The 21713-nt window shown below is 39.8% G+C and overlaps 1 protein-coding gene across 5 annotated transcripts; it reads right to left on the minus strand.

Annotated features, from left to right (window-relative positions):
• Positions 1-715: 715 nt before the first annotated feature.
• slc26a6.1 (solute carrier family 26 member 6, tandem duplicate 1) lies at positions 716-21606 on the minus strand. 5 transcript variants are annotated; one of them, XM_079358930.1, is made up of 21 exons: positions 19835-21606; positions 19350-19416; positions 18504-18830; positions 15192-15337; positions 14903-15042; positions 13652-13762; positions 13389-13537; positions 12102-12266; positions 10879-11031; positions 9876-9958; positions 9259-9406; positions 9022-9135; positions 8322-8399; positions 7473-7568; positions 6972-7078; positions 6323-6392; positions 4448-4537; positions 3858-4025; positions 2629-2683; positions 2308-2432; positions 716-1341 (listed from the first exon to the last, which is right to left on the minus strand). In XM_079358930.1, exons 4-21 carry the CDS (start codon positions 15335-15337, stop codon positions 1312-1314), a joined length of 2028 nt encoding a protein of 675 aa, XP_079215056.1. In that variant the 5' UTR covers positions 18504-18830; positions 19350-19416; positions 19835-21606; the 3' UTR covers positions 716-1311. The 5 variants fall into 5 exon arrangements, with proteins under 5 accessions (XP_079215056.1, XP_079215057.1, XP_079215054.1 ...); XM_079358931.1 differs by lacking the exons at positions 18504-18830; positions 19350-19416; positions 19835-21606 and adding an exon at positions 15958-16161; XM_079358928.1 differs by lacking the exons at positions 18504-18830; positions 19350-19416; positions 19835-21606 and adding an exon at positions 15632-15751.
• Positions 21607-21713: the final 107 nt, after the last annotated feature.

Raw genomic sequence — 21713 nt, forward strand, 5'->3', positions numbered from 1 at the left:
TTGTTGGGGTTAAGGGATGAGAGAGTGGGAAAAATAATAGCTTAGAAACAGGCTTAGAAGTTTGAAACATACACCTGCACAATGAAAAGGCAGAACAAATGAAAGAATGTGCAGCATAGAGCCAAACAAAATCACAGCAAAAGCTCATAAACAATGCCAAGTCAAACAAACAAAAAGAAGGAGGAAGCCAGAAAAAAAATTAAAATTAAAATGCTGCAAATTGTCCAGTACTCCCAACTCGAGTATGCCTGTCGGGATGTATGGGACCGAAGGCAATGATTGTTTTCATGATCACCTGATAAAACGATGTAGGTGGACAGTGTGAAGTTGTATAGGGGCCTATGCAAAATGAACACATTAAAACTGAAAAAAAAAATTCCACACACAGCTGCTAAAAGTAGCTGCCATAGGTTACATGAAAACAATAGGCACATATTTTAAATTCTGTTGTAAAAAAAAAATGAAGCCAATGCAGAACTGCAAAAAAAAATCTGCAGTTTTTCCAAATATCCACTTGAGGTTCGTTGCAAAAACTTGAGCTCCCATTAACACTCATGATAAAACCCCCTTTTGGACTGCAGCAATATACATGGAGGCGGGGGGAGGGAAGGGGTCTTTATAACTTATAAATATTGATAATATTGAGTCATGGTGAGGCAGGTTTATTTATAAAGCATTCATAGAGCATGTCTCCATTAGCTCTGCACCATTTGTGTCACTGAAGTCTGAGGTGCTGCAGATATAGTACTAACTCGGGATTTTAGCTTCGAGTCCATTTGGGTGACGGATCATCCTCGGCTAAATTTCCCTCACAGCACCTTTAGGACTGACGAGTTGAGTTGAACACATTTAGGTATCCTTAAGGGTGAACTACAGCTATTCATGTGCCAACAATCTATGACAGTTTTTTTCTCCATATTAAAATAACTTGTTGAATCGAGTGTCATCTTAGCTTACAGTCTGCAGAGTGCTGCAGCATAAATGAACATGGCCAATGATCCAAACGTCCATGAATCCAAACCATCCATAGTTTACCGTCTTTATCCCAAAGCTGTACAGTCATTATCAAATGTCCAACGCTTCATGACAGACTGCTCAAGAAGATTTAGTTAGGGAAAATAACATTTATTGTCTCAAAATATGTGACTAGTAAAAGGTATAAACTGTACAAACTGTAAAGCTGTAAATGACTTTTATCTAAACACAAATTAGTTGGAAGTGATTTTAAAGTGGTCTCAACATCCGGGGTATCAAAGACTTCACTACACTGTCCTGTTAATAACATTTAAAGGCAGCATTCATGTCGTTGGTTCAACATTGACTTCCATCTGAGTTGATTTCCTGTGAAGAGATAAAGACAAATGAAACACATATTCAAATATCTTGACGTGTTATTTTCCACTTCATATTCAAAAAGATGTGAAAGAAGGCTGCCCCACTGAATTCAGTGTTGTCCGTCTTATGATTGAGAGAAATGGAACTAAAGCCAAGCACTGGATCAGAAAGATTGTTGTACGACAGTTTGACTTTTTCAAAAAAGGTGGACAACATTTTCATCAATGCACGTGAAGCTGACGTCTTTCTACAAAAAAACATATTCCCAATGCTTCCCTGGGTTTTTGAATTTAAAAGAATAATATACAGCATTTAAGTATTTAAATAGTAGATATTTAATAACCTAACTGAATGTATTATTGAGGAATGACTGTCCTCTGGGTTTCTTGTTCTCGGCTCTGTGTTCACTCTGATTGGATGGTGCTTCCTTTAGCTTGTTTTTGTGTCACTCAGAGGCTAAAACATGTTTATAGGAAACATCTCAGGGAAGCTGTTTGCAGAGGTCTAATAGTGGAGTGTCATCCTGAGAGTGAAACTGGAGGAGAACAGTAAGACTTTTAAACTAAAGACTTGACTGAATGCTTAATCTGACATAATTCAAATAGATAAGAACAAAATCAACTTTGGGTTGCATATGTGAATGGAGCTCAGTCGCACATTGGTTGCATTCAGTCAGAATACTCAGTGAGGGCTTGTAGAGGAGGGGACGCGGTGCATTTTAAAAAGTTTTTTTGTTGTAGAGACTATTACTATGGCGCAACATCTATCCGAAAAAAGTTGCAGATTATTCTTTCAACCAAATAAATGCAGCTCTCATCAGAGCTTTAAAAGGCTTCATCAAATGTTTTTTTTTTTTTTTTTTCTAATTTCAGTAAACCCTGCTATCCAAACAAAAATATCTTAACGAATAAAAAACAGCTTTTAACACTTGATTTAAAACACATCCATACTCGTGTTACTGTAATTGATTACCTCTGGAGGCTTGGCCATCATGCTGAGGCAGCGCTGGACCGCGTGGTGGACTGATGGGAAGAGACGAGAGCGAGGCAGGACGTCTGGTATACAACCCTGAGTGTAGAGCTGGGAGGAAACGTTCTCTGTTGGGATAAAATAAGGCATTAACATTCAATACTTATGTTTTATTTTTTGCTGCTCCTTACAGATGAAAAGTAGAAAACAGTTTGGGCACAATCAATCAGTCAGATTGCACACAGAAAAAAAACCCAATCGTTAAATGAAGTTCAGAAAAAGTGAAGGGATCAATTTACAGGTGGGAACTGAGACTGTGCTGACCTGGACATGTAGCAAGGAACACACTGACACCGTGGAGCTCCAAGCCTTCAATAACCTTCAGAATAACAAACAGATGTGCACACACGCACGCGCACACGCGCACACACACACACACGCACACAATTTTTAACATGTTATAAAAGACAGTCTTTAACCAAACTTTAATGAAACTTTCAGTAGTAGTAGTTTCATTCATAAAAACTGTGCCACTACTCTTCGAAAAGTTGTGGTATACTTTTATTTATTATAGTTGTTTTTTTTATGTTTCTTTGATCCCAACCACGTGTTGCCTGTGAGGCTGAGGAATAACTTTCCTGCTTATATAATGAGGCCAAAGTTGAGAAAGAGATAAAGTCATATCAGTACGACTGGTAACTCATATACTTATTAAACTCCAGAGAGGGGCATTTGAAAAGGAAATGCAACTTCAGGCATCTTTTAGGCTTAGAAAGTCTGTCTCATATATATATATATATATATATATATATATATATATATATACACACACACACACACACATATATACACATATATACATACATAGAGATGTATAGATATAGATCTATGAATCATCATTTCGGAAACAAAAGCCCTTTAACTAGATTTTCTTAAACAACAAATATGTCTGAATTAGTTGATCTGTGTGAAGTACACAACCTTGAAAATTAGTTTCATTGTTTGATCGTGCAGGTTTCTTCTGGAGTCTACAGAATAGATTGGTGCCACACTATAAAACAGTCTAAAATCTCCCTTTTATTTTAAACCGTAACGTTGTAAACAGAGCAATGCAGAGCAAACAGCATAGTGATGTGTAACCTTTACAACTGTGTCACTGAGGGATCTCTCAGTGTACAATGTTTATGAGGGGTCTCCTCCTCTCAAAGATAAACTTAGAGATTTAAATCAGTAAAAGTCAAGATAAAGATTTCTCATGGTAAAAAAAGGCCCTACAGGACCCCAGCAAGGGCTGAAAGTTTGTGTTTTGGATACTAGACCATTTCTTCAAAGACAGATGTGCTCACTAAAACAACAAATAAGCAGTTGTACGTCAATCTGACACACATAGCTGCCACTCATGGTTGAAGGCATAACAAGCCAAAGAAAAAGAAAAAATCCCAGGTATTGATGAGAGAAAAAATAAATATATGACTGCACTATCTAATAAAAAGACTATTTTGATGAAATCACTCAGACTCTGGCACTCTTTATTTTGTCTCGTCTTTTCTCACCTTGCGAAATGATTTGATGGCAGTTGAGTCCATGAAGTTGACCGAGCTGAGATCAAGCACCAAACAATGAGTGTCGGTCAACATCTGGTCCGAGGATGAGGAGGGGCAGGAGGGCAAACCAGCGCTGTGGACCCCTGCTGGGTTCTCCTTCTGACCACAACTCAATGCCTGCATGTGTAGAGGGAAAGTTACATGCAGAAAATTGCATCATCATTTTAATAAGAGTTTATAAGTTTGTGGAAATGTTCTCTTTCAACCAGAGGGATCAAATCAGAAGAACAGGGCATCCTCACATCAGCTGCATACATGACAAACAGGGGCTATCGCAAGTTCTGCCGCAAATTTCTAAAATGATCTTCCCCATATGTACCCTTCATTTGATGAAGAATGGTCCTCATCTGGACTCTTTAATTTTTACGAGTATCATAAAAATCTCATCTCTCACTGGCCCAAAACACTCCTTTATTTTAGTGATGCTAATGGCTCCCTCCTCACCATTCTCTTCACGCTGTGTGTGTGTGTGTGTGTGTGTGTGTGTGTGTGTGTGTGTGTGTGTGTGTGTGTGTGTGTGTGTGTGTGTGTGCTGGCACCTGTCTGATCTCTGTGAAGACCACTTCAGAGTTGGCAAAGTAAATCGGGCTTGAACAGGAGAGTATCGTTACACCAGGAACCTTTTGTGCCTTTAAAAAAAAAATAGAGACACATAATAGGCCTTTATTAATTTACCATTGTAACTGACATCATACCTTCAACAACTGACGAGCATTATCAGATTATAATGGATCAACTTTGGCTCCATGCTTTCATTCCAAAGTACCATCCAGTAGGGTCGAGATCAGACAGTCTCATTGTTCTATTTCTAAAAGTAAATAGAAATAGTGTGAAACTTTTATTTCATCGCCTAACATGGACACTACCTGCAGGAAGGGACAGAGCCGTCTGTACTTCCTGAGAAGGCTGGGCTCTTTCAACATCTGCAAAAAGCTGCTGCAGATGTTCTACCAGTCTGTGGTGTCCAGCGTCCTCTTCTACGCCGTGGTGTGCTGGGGAGGAAGCTGCAAGAAGAGGGACGCAGCACGCCTGGACAGACTGGTGAGGAGGGCTAATCCTAATAATCTATCTATCTATCAAATTTAAAAAGTTTTAAAACAGCGATTTGCTCATGATGGGGAAACCTTTTCTTTTATTTCACCTACTGGACCCACTGCATCAAATCTCATCTCAGAAGAAACTTCTTAAAAATCTAAAATTTGAGTCATGAAAAGAAATCTTCTCTGGTTGTTGTTTTTTGTATTAATGACTGAGCTCTTGACACACAGAAGTATAATATTAAAACCATTTAAAGCCTCCAGGGATGATTGAGATAAAGGACAACATTTTAGTTTAAATTACATCAAAAAAATATTCTAAAGTATATCTGAAATGAAAGGTTGTAAAACTATTTTAAGCAATAAAAAAGTACAGTCTTTGAAAAAAAACTGCTTGTGATATTCTGGAGTTTTTGTAAACTGCAAGAGAGCGACACAAACACATTAAAACTAAAAGAGACAGTCACTTTTTACGATCCTCATCATTGGACTACTTCAGCATCACATGCAATCCCAAAGTCTTTACATCATTTGGTTTTAACAAATGTTCTTGGTACAATAAATTTCCACTTAAGAGAAACAAAAGTTCCTAGTTAACTAATGTCTACCATGTGAGATCATGGAAAAACAGACAACAGAATGATACATGCTTCTGAAAAACAAAATGGCTAACGCTTGATACTGAAAGAAGTACACAGAGGGGAGCTGTGCAGCAGCGAGCAGCGAATACGACTGAACAGAGAATCAAAGAAGAGAACAGAGAGCGAGAAGTTCGCATGAATCCACTGATGCTCTGAGCCAACACAGACTGCCGTTACTGTTTTGATGTGTGACAGATGGTGGTGTTGGATTTTCAGTGTGATTTGGCTCGGGGACAGTATTAATGTTCAGAGTTGTTTATGAAGTTTATCAAAGACTGACCGTCTGTTGAACATTTCTATTAAAGTTTTACATGTTGAAGACAACTTTATCTTCTGTCAAAATGAGGCATGCTGGTTGTTGATTTCTTAAAGCTTTGGAAAGAGCCTTCTCTTCGAAGGTCAACAACTAACAGTTCAGATTTACAACATCTTTATTTTAAGGAAAGGTTTGTCAGTACAAAACGTGTGAAGGGCCTGAATCTGCAGTTTTTCTTAAAGCCACCAGAGGCTGGCTCTCTAAGCTCTGTATTGACTCAGAAATAAGCCTTCCAAGGTCTGTATGAATAATTAACAATTATAAAACAAACATTTATTGGGATGTCTATTCCTTAATTTATAGGTGAAATACATTTTCAGTAACCAATGCTCCATCAGCAGTCCTTGCATCATCAACATTTGACTCAGTTTACAGTTTAATAAAAACGTATCAGAGTGAGAGAAGAAGGAGTGGGATTACCTGGGAGTAAAGTCCCGCATCTCTGTAACAGTCAGTACCTGGAATATGACCCAACACCACAGAGGAGGAGCTGAAAGACAAGGATGAGATAAAAGATAGAAGAGAGAATATTACTGAGCGTGTGAGTCTGCCTCACAGAGAGAGGAGGAGGGGACATAATAAACATTCAGGACATATTACCTGTGAGCACTTCCAGTAAATCAGTTTATTAATGACTGCTCACTGCATCATCTCTTAGATTAGATTCAAATATCACTGGATGGTCAAGTTGAACTTTGCATGTATACTTCAAAACTACATAAAACAAACAAGTAACATTTGTTGATGTGAAACTAGCAGAATTCTTGAGGGGTTTTTTTCATACAAAATTGTCTTTGCGTCTAAGAGGGTTCATCTGAATCTGTAATAATCTTGTACTTTGTTGCCTCTTACTAAAAAGGTGTCATCATTTCAAGTTTGTTCACAAAAGACTTTTTTAAGAGTGATTGTGGATTTGTGTCGGATATGGCCGTGACATCTTTCCCAGTTAATGCAAGATTAAAAATGTGGATGATGTAGAACAGCAAATTGTGCATGTGTATTAGATGTATTAAGTTAGGTAACGATTAATGATTTAATAATCCCCATGTGGTTTGTGGAAATTACTGACTGTTGCGTTCTGTAGAGGAGTGTGAGTAGAGAGAAGGCGACAGCCACAGCCAGACCCAAGTCCAGGTTAAAGACCAGCGTGGAGAGCAGTGAGGCCGTCCACACCAGCTGCAGGAGAATCAGAGCAGACCAGAATCAGAGGGTGATTTCTACTTATCTGGTTGTTAAATGGTAAATGTACTTGAGCTAGTTAAGCACTTTTTTTTAGTCTTCTGACTAATTAAAGCACGTCACACCTACCCATTCACACACTGATGGCAGAGGCTGTTATGTGAAGTGTCAATCAGTATTAACTAATCCCATTCATACACACTGATACAGTGCTGACAAAGCAGGGGTGCAATTCGGGGTTGCTGCAGGAGCTGAGGATCGAACCGCCAACCATCCAGCCGCCCCATGGTGAGCATGGTTCTATGCAAAGATACTGAATAATGATAGACTTCATTTTTATGACCATGAGTGTGTGTGTGAGTGTGTGTGCGCGTGTGTGTGCGTAGCCCACCAGGTCTAATCTGTCAGCCTTCCAGAGCACACACACATCTTTGAACTGAGCCAGCATCCCCTGCAGGTTCACCGTGATGATCACTGCCAACACTGCCTGGAACAGACATCAAGAATATACAGAACACTGAGACACGTGAATCATCCTTACAGTGAAAGGCGGAGAATGACTTCACATTTCTTAACACACGTTTCCTGCAATGCTTTGTTACTCCTATAAGATGCTTTGTTAAAAGCCAAACCGGCTGGACTGCTGCCAACACAAACCTTCTATCGTGTTTGTCTTGAAGTCAGAGTCAGCTCAGTGTTGTTCTTTACTTGGATCATTTTGTTCAGTTACATACACAGAGGTAGAGTAATGAAGAACAAGTGCATTATTACTGTGCATAAACTTTAAAGCATCTGCACTTCACTTTAGTTAGTCTTAGACAACATTTAACTTTTACCGTAACATTTTAACAAATCTCAGCACTTTTCATTTTGAACTAAATCAAGGACTTTATTTCGTCTTACCAACATGAAGTTTGATTTCAGAGACTTTAACACAAAGAAAAGATAATTACCTGACATATCAATCAGTGCATATGATCCCAGAGGGTTGTAACTACACTGAAAACTGATGTAAGACAGATAAAGGAAGAAGACTCTATTCCTGTAGGAGAGGTTTCATATTTATGTGATGTTCATGAGAGACAGGGAGAGACATGAATAAAGTCGAACCTGCCACTGTTGCACATCATTCCGATTTTGTCACCACTGTACATACACGACTTTAAAAACGTTTCAAGTGCCTCTTCGAGATATAAGATGAAACAAACTGATCATCTTTACAATGTTGCGAGCACTTTACCTTTGGCAGCTGCTCAAAGAGGTGACCAATCTTCAGCAAAATAGTTAAAATCACCAAAGCTGACACCAATCCTGCCATCTGAGGTTAAATCAAATGAAAACAACAAGAGGCAAATGAGTGAAGGGAGGCAGACAATAAGCTCTATTTACAGTAAATATGAGATACAGCTTGTTGTTGCACTCCCTCTAAAGACTCGAGTGGTGTTTTCAGACACGCACAGATCTCTGAAAATGACAAATGTTTTTGGGTTAGCAGCATGTGTGAACGCAAGTGGCAGACTTAAACCAGATTTCTTCACCCTCAACGTCCATGTCAAGTTGGGGTGATCTGATGCGAGGATGCATGCAGCAGGAAACATCCAGGAAAATGAAGCACAAGCGAGCAGACTGGGATGACCACATACAGGTTTTTTATCAACAGCAACTGACATTAGCTCTGTAGATTTAATGAAGCTGTTAGTTACTATCTTCAGCTCACCGGTACGCATAGACTCATCAGTTTAACCAACGAAAACGTCCAATAACACAGAGCTTTAACATAAAGGCAAAAACTGTGACCACAGTGTTGGATTGCTTTGCTTCATTCGCCTTTTCTGGGCTGTTCAGCATAATGTCTCGCCTCCTGAGACCTCTTCTGTCTGACAGTTTCAGGAGTGCACGTGGGAAAAAAGGCTAAAGTCAGTTTAGGTTTTCATGTGTACCTGCGATTTGACACCAATACTATCCTGGACCATGCTGCGAGAGAAGGAGCAGCTGACAGCGAAGCACTGGAACATAGCTCCTATGGTGTTACACAAACCCAGAGCCAGCAGGTCCTGAATGAGAGACAGAGGACAGCCACGCTCAAAAAAAAACACACTCTGACTAAAGCTGCAACTTCCCTCATGGGTCCTCCTGATTGTTTTCAGGAGTATCTTTTACGTTTGCTGTGATAATACCTGACTGGGGTCCACATGAGTGCTGTGTTTGCGGGCGAACACCGAGCCCATCGCAGAGAGGAAACTGAAGCCAACCAGAGCAGCACATAGAGCTGGAATAAACAGCTCTCTGACCTGAGAGAGAGAGGGGAGGACTGGAGGAGACAGGCTGAAGGAGAGGAAGAGACGAAAGGGAAGGAAGAAGAAAACAACAACTCGATAAACACCATGATAAACACTCAAAGAAGAAAAATGAGATATACAGTAATGTAAAGAAGTACGACCTCCGTTTGAAGCTGAGTCACCTCCTGAATTACTCATCATGAAGACTGCACTCTCTGACAGCTGTCATATTCTAACACAATCACAACGGAGCTCTCTTATATTTCATCATTAGAGCAGGTGTATGCAGAATGGGAGTCAGATGGAGGTGAAAGTATCAGAGAGACTGAAGGGCTTTGGGTTATATCATGGAGGCTTATAACTAATAATACAACTGATTCATGCTATGATAAAGGCATAAAAAGCCCCAACATATTCTTAAAAAAAGGTCCGGATCACACATCTATAAAAACATGTTGTTTTTAAAAAAAAATGTTGCATGCACATAAAAAAAGACAATGCATAGTTGTTCTGACCCACTGGGTATGTGTCCCACCACCTGGACTCTGTGCTGTCCTGACAGATCCATCTGCACAGACAGGATAGTGCCCAGGACAATCTGTGGGACAAAACAATGGGCATGACATCTTCTCCACAGACATTTTTTGGAAAACAAAAATATACAGATTTCTCCATTAAAAAAAACAGGCCAACCAGTCTGCTTCTGCACATGGAAAAACACAAACATACACTTTATCAACTTCCGATACTTTCCGTCTACTGATATAGACTCACAGTTCAGATCCACGGCTGACAGTGGAGACTTGAAGTTTTTTTTTTTTTTAAATAACACCTTGTAATAAACTTTACTGGGTATGGAACAGAGATGTACTATCAGGTGTCTTTAAAGGGATACTTCACTCATTTGCATGAAGCTTTGTATCATTAGAAACATGGTAGTAGTGTTGAATGGTCGTGAATCCATGGAAGTTTTCTTCATGTGATGCAAAAAGCATCATATTGCATCACATGAAGAAAACTTCCAGGCAAAGAAAAACATATTTTTCTCGTCTCAGGGCAAAATGAGGGTTGGATTCACGACCATTCAACACTACTACCATGTTTCTAATGATACACAGCTTCATGTAAATGGGTGTATCCCTTTAGTTAAACATAATAAAGATAAAAACATTTGTTGTTTATTGAGATATTCTCAAATCTTTACAGCTACAAAAGAAGAGAAAAGCTGAAACTGATTTTTAAATTTGTTATGTTTTTTAAACATAAAACCAAAATTACCACAACATCTACAGATCCCAGAATAATTCATAAATGGACAGGTGCAAATATTTATCATATGTGGAGATTCTTGGATTTGGAGATCAAACAGATTTTTATATAAGTATGAGTCACTCATCAGTTTGTCACTGTGGCATCTGTCCATCTGGGTACATGTCATGGGCATGAGTCTACTTTGTGTGTGTGTGTGTGTGTGTGTGTGTGTGTGTGTGTATGTGTGTGTATGTGTGTTTATCTAACCAGTATGAGTTCCCACGGTATGGCTATAGGAATCTTGTTTTTAAAACGCTCATTCAGCATCTTGCCTCCGATGAGTATCACCATGGAAACCCCAGAGACTGACAGGGCCCCGGGCACAGCAGTGGTTACTCCAAGCAGAACATCCTTTAGAGTCTGGAAGAGGAAATGTACATGAAATTTCAAATGTTTTATAAATTCTTTAAAACCAAAGTTACCTTCTACATTTTGGAAAAAAAACAAAACTCATGGTGAATGTGAATTAATTGATATCTACCAAGGCAAAAAAAAAACCTTCAGGGACCTTTTTTTTTTTAAAGTTGTTTGAGGAGGTCTAAAACTACACCACGAGACCCTGAGCAGGTGCGATTTATGTGTGAAATTAATTCTAGTGAATTCTAGTGAAATAAATTTACCTTACGCAGACGGCTGATAAACATGTCTGACACTCTTTGAACTCAACTCCCACCTTGAAATGTTTTCAATGCAGTTAAAGAAGAAGAAAAAAGGAACTTATGGGAAATAAAGCTATCACTAAGTTACAGCAGCACACAGAAATTAAAAATGTAAATAGCTCAGAAAATTTTTTTCATGCTTATCAGGTTAAAAGAGCTAGAGTACTAGGAGGAGTTCAGAGACAGGTTTAGGGCCTGATGCTGACAAATGAGAAACTTTTACATGTTTTTTAAGGTCTACTGGTTATGAAGACGGGATCACAATAGGTCATTTGTCTCACTGATTTGAATTAACTCTTATTTCTATTAAATTATCAATAACTGTTTTCTAAGGCAAACAATCCATCATATATAAGACCATATATTTGACCTATTAAGTTTCAGTGCTAATGCCACCAAGCCTTTATCTGTTATTGTCCATTTATCTTCAAGTCAACTTAATTTAGGGTAGTATTCATTTGCAGGTGATATTACAGGAAAGGTTTGGTTTGATCTCCACACTTTCACAGATCATGATAAGCTGCTTTATCTACTATCAACATGAAATGTGTCCGAATATGTGAACTAATGAATGAAATCCATATCAGGAAATAGGATTCATTTCATAAGTAGATGACGTGATATGGGAGCTTCAGGAGCCCATATGGCTTCAAAGTCTTGCCCAAGGACACCACTGTTGTGTTAGAGATTACTGGCACTAATTAGTGTGTGTGTGTGTGTGTGTGTGTGTGTGTGTGTGTGTGTGTGTTTGGTGCTAGTCTTTAAACAGACCCAAGCTGAAGCCAACAGTCCAGTGTATCTCTGAGCAGCTATTCCAGTCATCAGTGGCAGTTGCAGGATGATAACATGCACAGCTGCTGCAGTGGTGTATCCTCTTATTACAGCATCAGACAACCAGCGACACACGCCGCCTCCTTGCAGCAAGTACAGCAGGAGCTAATGGGAACACACACATAAATCTTAATTTCCTTTTGAATCTTTTCTTTTTGATCATGTTACTTCAAATAGCTGCACAAAAGCGGCCTCTTTGATCTGATGAGACATTCGCCTACATGACAGTGTATGTTTTACATCGCTGGAATGTGCAGCCATGAAACTTCTCTTGAAGCGCTCAAATCGATCCAGATGTTTATCTGGATCGATTTGAAGTCCTGCGGTGGAATAGATGGGAAATTCTTACACAACGGCCCTGAGAGCATTTAAGGTTTGTGCAGAGTGGAAAGCCAGTGAACTGATTAGGTCTACAGGTTGGCTATGAAAACACCTGCACGTCGTGAGCTAAAATCTGTCAATCCAGAGGAATAAAAAATTACACCAAGACTTTCCTCATACACATTCTTCACTTTAGTCTTGCAAAGCTTAGAGGCAAATATTTCAAGTTGAGCTGAGGTGAAGGAGAGTAGGCAAAGTGTCTCAGAGTACTCAGCAAGTGTATAAATAATCAGATGAAACTAAAAAAACAAATGTGATACTTCAGTGAATGTCTGAAGGGGATTTCTCTTCCTCCATGCTTGTCTACAAAATAAGGCCACAGGTTTAGAGGTAAGCTTTAGCTTTACATGAGTGAGTGTTGAATGTGCATTTACTATATGAACACAACAAAATTACACCACTGTACCCCAGGTCTGTAAATCATAGAAACATCAACATTTCCTGTGAAATCAAGTAGCTTTGATTTCACTGCATCCTGATTTTTCACTGACCACAAGACAATGAACAATGATGTTAGAAGAACAGCAGGCAAATGATATTATCAAGTCAAAACAAGATACTTAAGAGCTTATAAACTCGGATTAGTCACCTACCGCCATCTGCATTCAACCATGTCAACATAACATTGTAATATTGAAGCATTACACGAAACAACAGGTAGACATTTGGAGCAAACACAGTAGTTTTAGCTCATAATATAAGCTGGCTGACAGTTGTATTTGGTTGCTATATGTGAGATTTCCATCTCAAAATACAACTGTGCCACATTTGAGCTTTTAGCGTGACAGCACAGCAGAAAGCCCAACATGTGGACTGTGTCTTCCTAATGTGTGTGAAGGTGTGTACCTGAATGAGGCCACACAGGAAGGTGATTTGTACAGCCATGTTGATTTTGGCTGCTTCCACATCAATCTTACTCTCTTCAGAACCGTTGCTTAGCAACTCCACGTTGGCTGTCACAGAACCAAGCATGATGGCTAGTAAAGCAAAAGTACCTATTGTGCATAAACAGACAATATGTACACAGAGTTTATGAGCAACATACTGGGAATGGAAAAGACTGCATTAGACTAAATATACAGTCAAGACAAATAAAGGTCGACAGTCACCCATGGAGAGATGTCGGGAAGTGCCAAAGATGAAGTAGATGATCAGAGGATAGAGGGAGGTGTAGAGACCAAACACTGGAGGAACTCCCACCAACATGGCGTTGGCCATACCTTGGAAATATTCAGATACAAGACATTGAATTACAACCTGGGGAGTATTACTAAACACAGAATGTAACTAAGAAGTCATATAACTCTTTAAACTGAAAGCAATGGAAAACGTGCATGTAGAAGGATATATGTGTGTAGAGATTCAGCATCTCTGCACTCATGAAACATTCTCCTCCCTTAAAGCATCTTTGTAGCTGGAGATGCAACTTTTTTATGTACTGATCCAGTGGTGACTGTAAAATAGGATTTCATTTTCAACCTGGACCTTTCTTTGCTGCAGTTAAAGCTGGCATGATCCCATAATTGCAGGTCAGTTCTGGACGTTGACCTGAAATAACAAGTCTGCAACAAACCAGTCAGGTAAACCGCAGGGCGTTATATAATAGTTCTTCAATCGTAATCCCAATCAAAAATATTTGTGATGCAGTTCGCAATGATAAAAGAAAACATTTACAGTTTTTGTAGCACCCTGTAGCTTGTAATAAAATATGACGATTCTTAATGCTCAGGAAGACCATTTATTCTGGCTGTTGGACTGGTTTCAAAGAGGGGATGAAATGATCAAATACAACATGTATTGGATGGCTAATCTGCTAACCTGATACAAGACTGTTCTCGTGGACAGATCACTGTGGTAGCAAGTTGTCAATCCCAGCAAGCTAGGCCCTAAAGCACACCCTGCTTAAAGGTTGACTTTACTTTAAATAAGACCATCATCACAAAATGTGATATAATAATGAAGAGAACAAAATGAAACAACTGGGACTGTAAATTAATAAGTTCATGTTTACTTGTGTTATAAATTAACTGGAAATAGAGCCATTTTTCTATCTGTTATTTTGCCCCCTGCTGGACACTACAAAATGTGCACTTTTGCATTGGATTGACTTTTGAAACCAGAGGCTATAATACGCCCACTTCTTATCCACATACTTTGTCTTCCACATATTAAATTAAGCAAGCTAGTCACAGACAAATGCAGTTAAAAAATACATTATTGCTCTCTCACACTATCTTGTGGACTTCACCCTCACTATAATTCAGATAATGCATATTCATGTGTTTGGGGGAGTGGCTTGACATTTGCTGTAGTTGCCCACCCCAACTTTGATTTGAATATATTTGTTGTTGCTTCCTCACCCTGTGGTAGATGCATGACCCCAACACTGATTCCAGACACCAGGTCCCCAATAGCATTTTCTTTGATGGAGTAGTGAGGAAGCCATGACAGGACAGGGAAAAAGCCAAGCAGTAAGTTCTTCAACCTGGGACCAGAACACCTGGAAGACCACACACAGAGAAAGTTTAAGGTCATAAAGCTTGAGATAAAGAAAAACAAAAAAAGAACTATCTGATTGGCCTAAAAGCTGGCTGAGGGCCAAAACTGACACCCAGCAAGGCCAACAGCGAAACCTATTCTCAGACTCACCAACACTGTGCTTTCACTCTCTCCAAAACTGTCAGGGACTCCTTTCCTACACGCTCCCCAAGGACATCCAGCTGTGTTTGATCCAGGCCAACAGCCAGATTAGGCTGCATGTTGGGAGGAAGGCCATTTAGCTCGGCGCTGTCCATCTGAAATCAATGTCAAAGATTAGTGGCAGAGAAGTGAAGTTTCACTTTGTCAACCTGTAAATACTGAGGGTGTTTCCTGTATTTTTCTTCATGTGTTTGAAACGTGTAAAGTTACATGGCAAAGAAAAAGTAGATTGTAACAGTTAAGTGAACCACAACAAACCAAAGCAGTGAGAGACAGAGCTGCCGACTGACTCTGTATCAGCTCAAAGCCGAATGAGAATAAAGAGTTCACATGTGCGACAGCGTGCGTGTAAGAGGATAACACACAGGCATGGCTCTACAAACTCTCACACGTGAGTCAGGGAAAGTTGAGAACAGCCTTGAACCCTGCACACAGAGTTTAGTGCCCCTTTTCTCCCCTCCCCTTCCCCATTCAATGTGTCTGAATGCCCCCATTATCACAGCTCAGCTTTCAGCCACTCATGGACTGACTGAATGTGTGTGACTGCAGTGTGTTTAAAAAAATGAGGCGGAGAGAAAGTGGGTGAGAGTGGTAGAGTTAATGAGGAAGTGAAATGTTTTCGCGGTTTAATCAATTTTAATGTATTCCACTTCATAGAACGGTTCATTTTTGAAAGCCACTAGACAGAAAATGGGAAATTAATTGAAAGACTTACATGAGGGAAATGAAGATTGCCTCATAAATGTAGACAAGAAGAAGACGAGAGAGAGAGAGAGAGTAAGTGCGTTTAGATGGATTTGATTATCCCGGTTTTGATTGGGGATATCAAAGTATCACGTTTCAGTATTTGTGCACGTAAACATCATATCCTGATTTCAGAAATTGGGATACGCCCTCATCCCGGTTTTAAGAAATCACCTTCTGCAGGCGGAAACGAGAGCGTCTTATTCAGGAATTGTTTTTTTGTTTTGCAAATAAACAAAATATAATTGAAAGTAGGTTAAACTATAGACCACGCATCACACATGGTCAAATTAAGAACGACCCGATTCGGCACGCATCCTGGAGAGATCGCTTCTGTGATTGCTTTATTATTATTATTTTTTTAACTTTTGGATGGAGTGAGTTTGTTTTGGAAGAGCAAACGGCCTCGTTGGTGGCTTCCTTCTTTTTATGTGGACTAAAAAGAGACTAAAAGATTAAACGGAACTTTCATAATAGTAAGGGAATGTTGCTAAAGATCTGGGAATAATTTCATTACCAACTGATTTCCTCACAAATGTGTTCATGCTGGTGTCTTATAGGCACCTTATTGGTAGTATATTCTTATTGGTGAAACATTTGAAATGTTAACATTTGCTTTTGGTAGCTTGTGAAGGGTTAAACTATGTTTTTTTTTACGATTCTGAATCCATTGCAAACTTTTTTTTTAAACAAAAATCCATGCCTTGATGGAAAATGGCCACGCCCACTTTGACATGTACATTTACAGTAGCTTCACATGTCAATTTTAATGTCTCGAATACTAGTTACTAAAAAATACTACACCACATTGTCAGTTGTCTTTGTCAGATGTCCAGGTCTGAGTCTTGCTGAGGTTGCTCGATACCTTCCATTAAACAAAAAAGATCTAAAATTGCACATTTTACCCATTATTGTTAAAAAAAAAAAATCAAATATCAGTTGAAGTTTGAATACAATGTCAAAGTAATATTTATGCTGAAATTATGGTTAAAACATTTATGTAAATTTTCACAGACAGTAAGACCATGTAGGTGTTTGCTGCTCCCTGCAAATGAAAACACACACAGACATCACCTGAGTGTCTGTTTAGGATGTTGAATGTCCACTCAGTCCTACAGTTTATGGAGATTACTTGTGTTTTGTGTCTAACTTAGAAAGAAAAGTTAAAACCCTTCCAAAAGTTTGAGTTTAAAGGTCATATTTTTCCCTATCAAGATTTAATACCAAAGTGAGAATTAAAATATTAAAAATTGTTAAGATCCTCAAGGAGCTCCCACAGCAAATTCAGAAACTTGCCTGACTGTATTACATTTGATGGAAACATATAACGGAGATACATTTAAAGTATAGCATATGTTTTAGAAAAAGTAGGCTTCAATTATATAATCAATCTTTATTTCTTTAGCACATTTAAAACAACCAAAAAATAACACTACAAAGTCAATAAATGAAAGACTTCAGTAGAATATAAAAGGGACAAACACAAGGAACATTTGCTTTGAAGAACTAATTGTTCAGAAGTGTATTTGTTTCAAAAGCAGCATGAGGTTTCTGATGTGTTCGGCCCGATGGCGAGGTGACTGGTGCAGCGGCAGTTCAAAGAACGAAAAGGTGAAGCTGCGTGAGAAGCTCAGGTTGGTAATGGGATGCAGTGGTGGGAGACGGGGAGGACGAGGCGCCCGACGCTGGGGCAGAATCCTCCGCCTTTGTCGGAAACCTCTCACCCCTCCAGCTGTCGGGTCGGAGAGGGATAGACAGAAAGGAAGGAAAGAAGATGTTTGCCGTTGGACACGGGTTCAATTTAAAATAGAATGCAGCAACAGCTCCAGAAGATACTGAGGGGAACAACGCTTGGATTGTTTTGTTTTATTCTGGCCAAACATATTTAAAAAAATTAACAACGGCCTACACAATATTAACAGAAAAGTTGTCTATAAACGACAGAACAGGAACCCTATGATAAGCTTTGCCTACTCCAATGCTCGACTGTTGCGCACATAGTCCAGCTCACAGACTTCACCAACTTCTGTTCTTTTGGCCTAAATCCAGAGTCCCATCGTTATCCATAGTTATACGTTTAAAACTCAACATAAATGCTTTGAATTTTGTCTTGAGTATAGCATCCTTTTAATGTGTTTCTAAGCACACAAGCCAAATGTTTTCTATTCATCCTGTTAATCACACACAGGTGTATTTATTTCTCAGCTTGGAAGTCATCTCGATCAAACAGAGGGTGCTTGATGATCACATCCTTCACTCTCTCAAAAGCTAAATTTGTTTTTGATCTCTTTTGTAGTTTAGAGCTTTATTTTCACTTCACATATTTGGCTTTACAGTTCTCGGTTTTAATTGATTGTTTAGCAAAACTTATTACTGTGTAAAACAAGGCGTACGTTTGGTACATTGGATCTCCTTGTGAACATATGTGTGGATTGTTAACTTTTTCTTCAGAAGAAAAAAAGGATTTAGATCTGGACCTGGTAACATGCTGAGATGCACTTGATATTCCAGTCATACCTGTATTGTTCTGAGGGAACACAACAGGCGGAGACGGAACCTCAGAGTTGAAATTGGAACTGGAAACGTCTTCGTTCTGTCTGCGTCGATATGGGCTTGAAGGCGTTGGCTGAGGAGCAGGAGGGGGTAGAGATGGAGGGGTCCGTGGAGGCGGAGGTTGGGGGATGGCTGTAAAGGAAGATTCTGACAAAGCCAGCCCTCCCCAAGGTGTCATGGTGGAGTCTGAGAGGAAGATTGAGGCAGGGCCCGGATGAGGGTAAGAGGAGGAGGTTGATGCCTGCTGTTGACTGCGTTTTCGGTTGCTGGCCTGATGGGGGCGCTGGAGGGCTGAGGAGAGAGGGGGTTTAGCTTCAGTCAAACAAGGAAGGTCAGAGGAAACAATCAAGTGGCAGGTTATTTTTTGATTGATCTTTTGTAAAACAAAGTGAACAATTTGAATTCCTGCAGGAAAGTGTTTATTACTCGTTCTTTATCATTCATCTCAGACTTCTGAGACTATATGGTGAAGTTAGATTTCTGAAATTCAGACAGAATTCTAGAAAAAATCCTCAAATATCTGCCGGTAAAAATAACTGTGAGTTGTGATGAGCTCGGAGCCTCAACATCAAACTCAAACTCTGTTCTTCTGCTGCAATACATATTGAAAACACAATAAAACATGACCTGTCTGACTGAAATGGACATGGTTAAAGTTACGTCACTTCCGTGCGGTGTAAATCTTTGGAGGAGGCCACAATGAGATGGGTTTCCTTACTGAGCAGCCCGCTAATCCTTCTAATTGAGGCAAAAGTGTTTTGTGTTTATTTTAAATGACATGGAAAGGTGAGTCGGTCATGAGTGGATTACCTGTTGTTTTACTCCCAGAGGAACCAATGAGAGGTAGCCGATCACGTGACATCACCCACGGAGGGTCCTGCAACAACGAAATGTCAAGGTTTAGATTTACTGAGCTAACCAGCTACTAAAACATGCATGTAAACATGTCCTGCTCATGTTATCATTCAGCGTTTTAACATGCTGAATGTTGCACTTTTGATAAATGCTGCATTTTGATGCTAACTTTAAAATAAAATAGAATGAATGAACATAATCCCTCACAGGTAATAATGGACCCTTAAAAAGGCTAGCACTGTGCATGTGCGTGTACAATATTGGATGTTTTTGTGGGGTTTTTTAAGTGTAGCTCTCCACTCTGTATGCCATATTAAGACTGTGAAGAATGAATTTTGTTTGTATGAAGGAACAAAAGAGCAAACGTGTGAGCTTGTTTTGTTACTCATTGAATTTAAGGCAGTCTAAAAGGATAGAAGTGTGTGTGTCATTGTATTTACCTCTTTGGGTGTTAACTGATGCTCCTTTTGGACGTGAAGGACAAAATACGAGTCACTTCCTCTCTGAACCTAAAACTGTTTTCCCCGTCAAATGAATTCATCAAAGACACGCATCTCAGTCATCCTCAGTTTCTCATCTTATGCTCATTAATCCGTCTGTCTTTTCATTCGTCTGCCTGATGTCTCCGCTAATTTGCCTTTCCTTTCTGCTTGTCTGTCTGTATCTCATTCTGTTCTCTGAGTGCAGCAGGTGCCTCTCACAGATACTCCCCCCCCCCAGCACAGTTGCTTTCACTCTCCCCCTTCTCTTCCCCACTGTAATGGATCCTATTGGTTATACAGGTGTTTTAGATTTCTCTCCCAAAAATGAGAGCTTCCTCTTTTAATTTGAACAAGTGGCTAATGAACATTTGAGCAACTTTCCTCCTTTCTTCTTGCACTATCTTTATCTGAATAGTGACATTATGTTAATTCTTTGTTTCCTTCGTCACCTCTCTTCATCCTGCTTCTTTCCCAGCCTGAGTGGAAGGCAGTTGACAAAAGGCAATCCGAGATGAGGCAAAAAATATTAAAATATTCATGATACCTGCAGTTGGACCCTTCATCGGTGATGACCCCCATGTAGCCCTGCAAACACAAACACGACTGCCTGTCTATCTATAGGGGGTCAAAGAATACATCCTTGGTCTTCAGATGTACCGTACTTTGGAGACTCTGGGCATTCTGAAGGTGGACTGGGGCTTGGAGCGGACCGCTCTGGTTTCAAGAGGGAGTGTGGGGCTTTAAACAGACATCATTGGCCTTCAGGTGGGTGAGCTGGTTTTCAACTCTGCAGCAAGGGCCTCCTGTAAGGAGGACGGGGCTTCAAGCATGCAGCCTTGGCCTGAAGGAGGAGGCTCGGGGCTTGAAGTCTTGATATTTCAGGGGATTGATGTGGACACCCTGGGTCTCTAGGGAAAGTGCAGGGGCTTGATGGGGGCAGACTTAGGGATTAAGGTTACCACAACCTTTCACCAGCTCTATCATGACCAAACTGTAACCTTAAACCTCATACCAGGACCCTGAAGCCCCTGAAGTGAGGTCTAAGCAAAACATTTAGGATACACGGGTAAATGTGTTCTCATAGGAACATGAATATAACAAGCTTCTTATTACTTTGAGAGTTATAAAAATAATGAACACGTTGGGAAAAGCATGTATTTAATAAAACTCCTGAAAGCCGTTATATTTTATAGTAATTCTTGAGTGTTTCCTGCTCCCAGGCTGGGGCGCACAGCTTCTCAGGACGAGTCGGGGAATGTTCCACTCTGCAGGGTTTAATCAGCCTCTGAACAGCTCCTGCAGTGATAGACACACTGCATTCAACTTGAAGTTGTCCAAGTCTTTCTTCCCTGTATATCAGGGGGGATACTTTCTGTGGTCATGATTATTGGAGCTAAATTTATCTGGATTAAATGCCATGCTTGCACCTCAGGAGGTTTTTTAAAAGCGTGTGACTTTTTGACAAAAAAAATCTCAGGATGGGACTAATTGACTCGGAGTCATTTTGTACAGGGAAGTTTGGTTTGGCCTAGTTCTAACTGAAAGTTAAATTCTCTGGGCACTCTGTTTATCCTTGCAGATTGGGATTGAACATATTGTATTAGAAATATCTCCAGACATGAAAGCCATCTTTGTGTCATGTGGTGTCTTTCCCTGGAGGCCACAGATGGCACAAACACATAAGAGATGGTTTCACTGTTCTCTTGAAATAGGCATGACTTTTTGAAATGTTCCTTAACGAGCTCAAAGAGCTTGAATTCATTTGCTACAGGCAGAGGTTGCTGCCTGAGTTCAGACTCACTGCTTTGTTTCAGGCAAACCGAAGCGAAAACTCCCG

The sequence above is a fragment of the Symphodus melops genome, assembly GCF_947650265.1.
Source record: "Symphodus melops genome assembly, chromosome: 13".
Classification (NCBI taxonomy): Eukaryota; Metazoa; Chordata; class Actinopteri; order Labriformes; family Labridae; genus Symphodus; species Symphodus melops.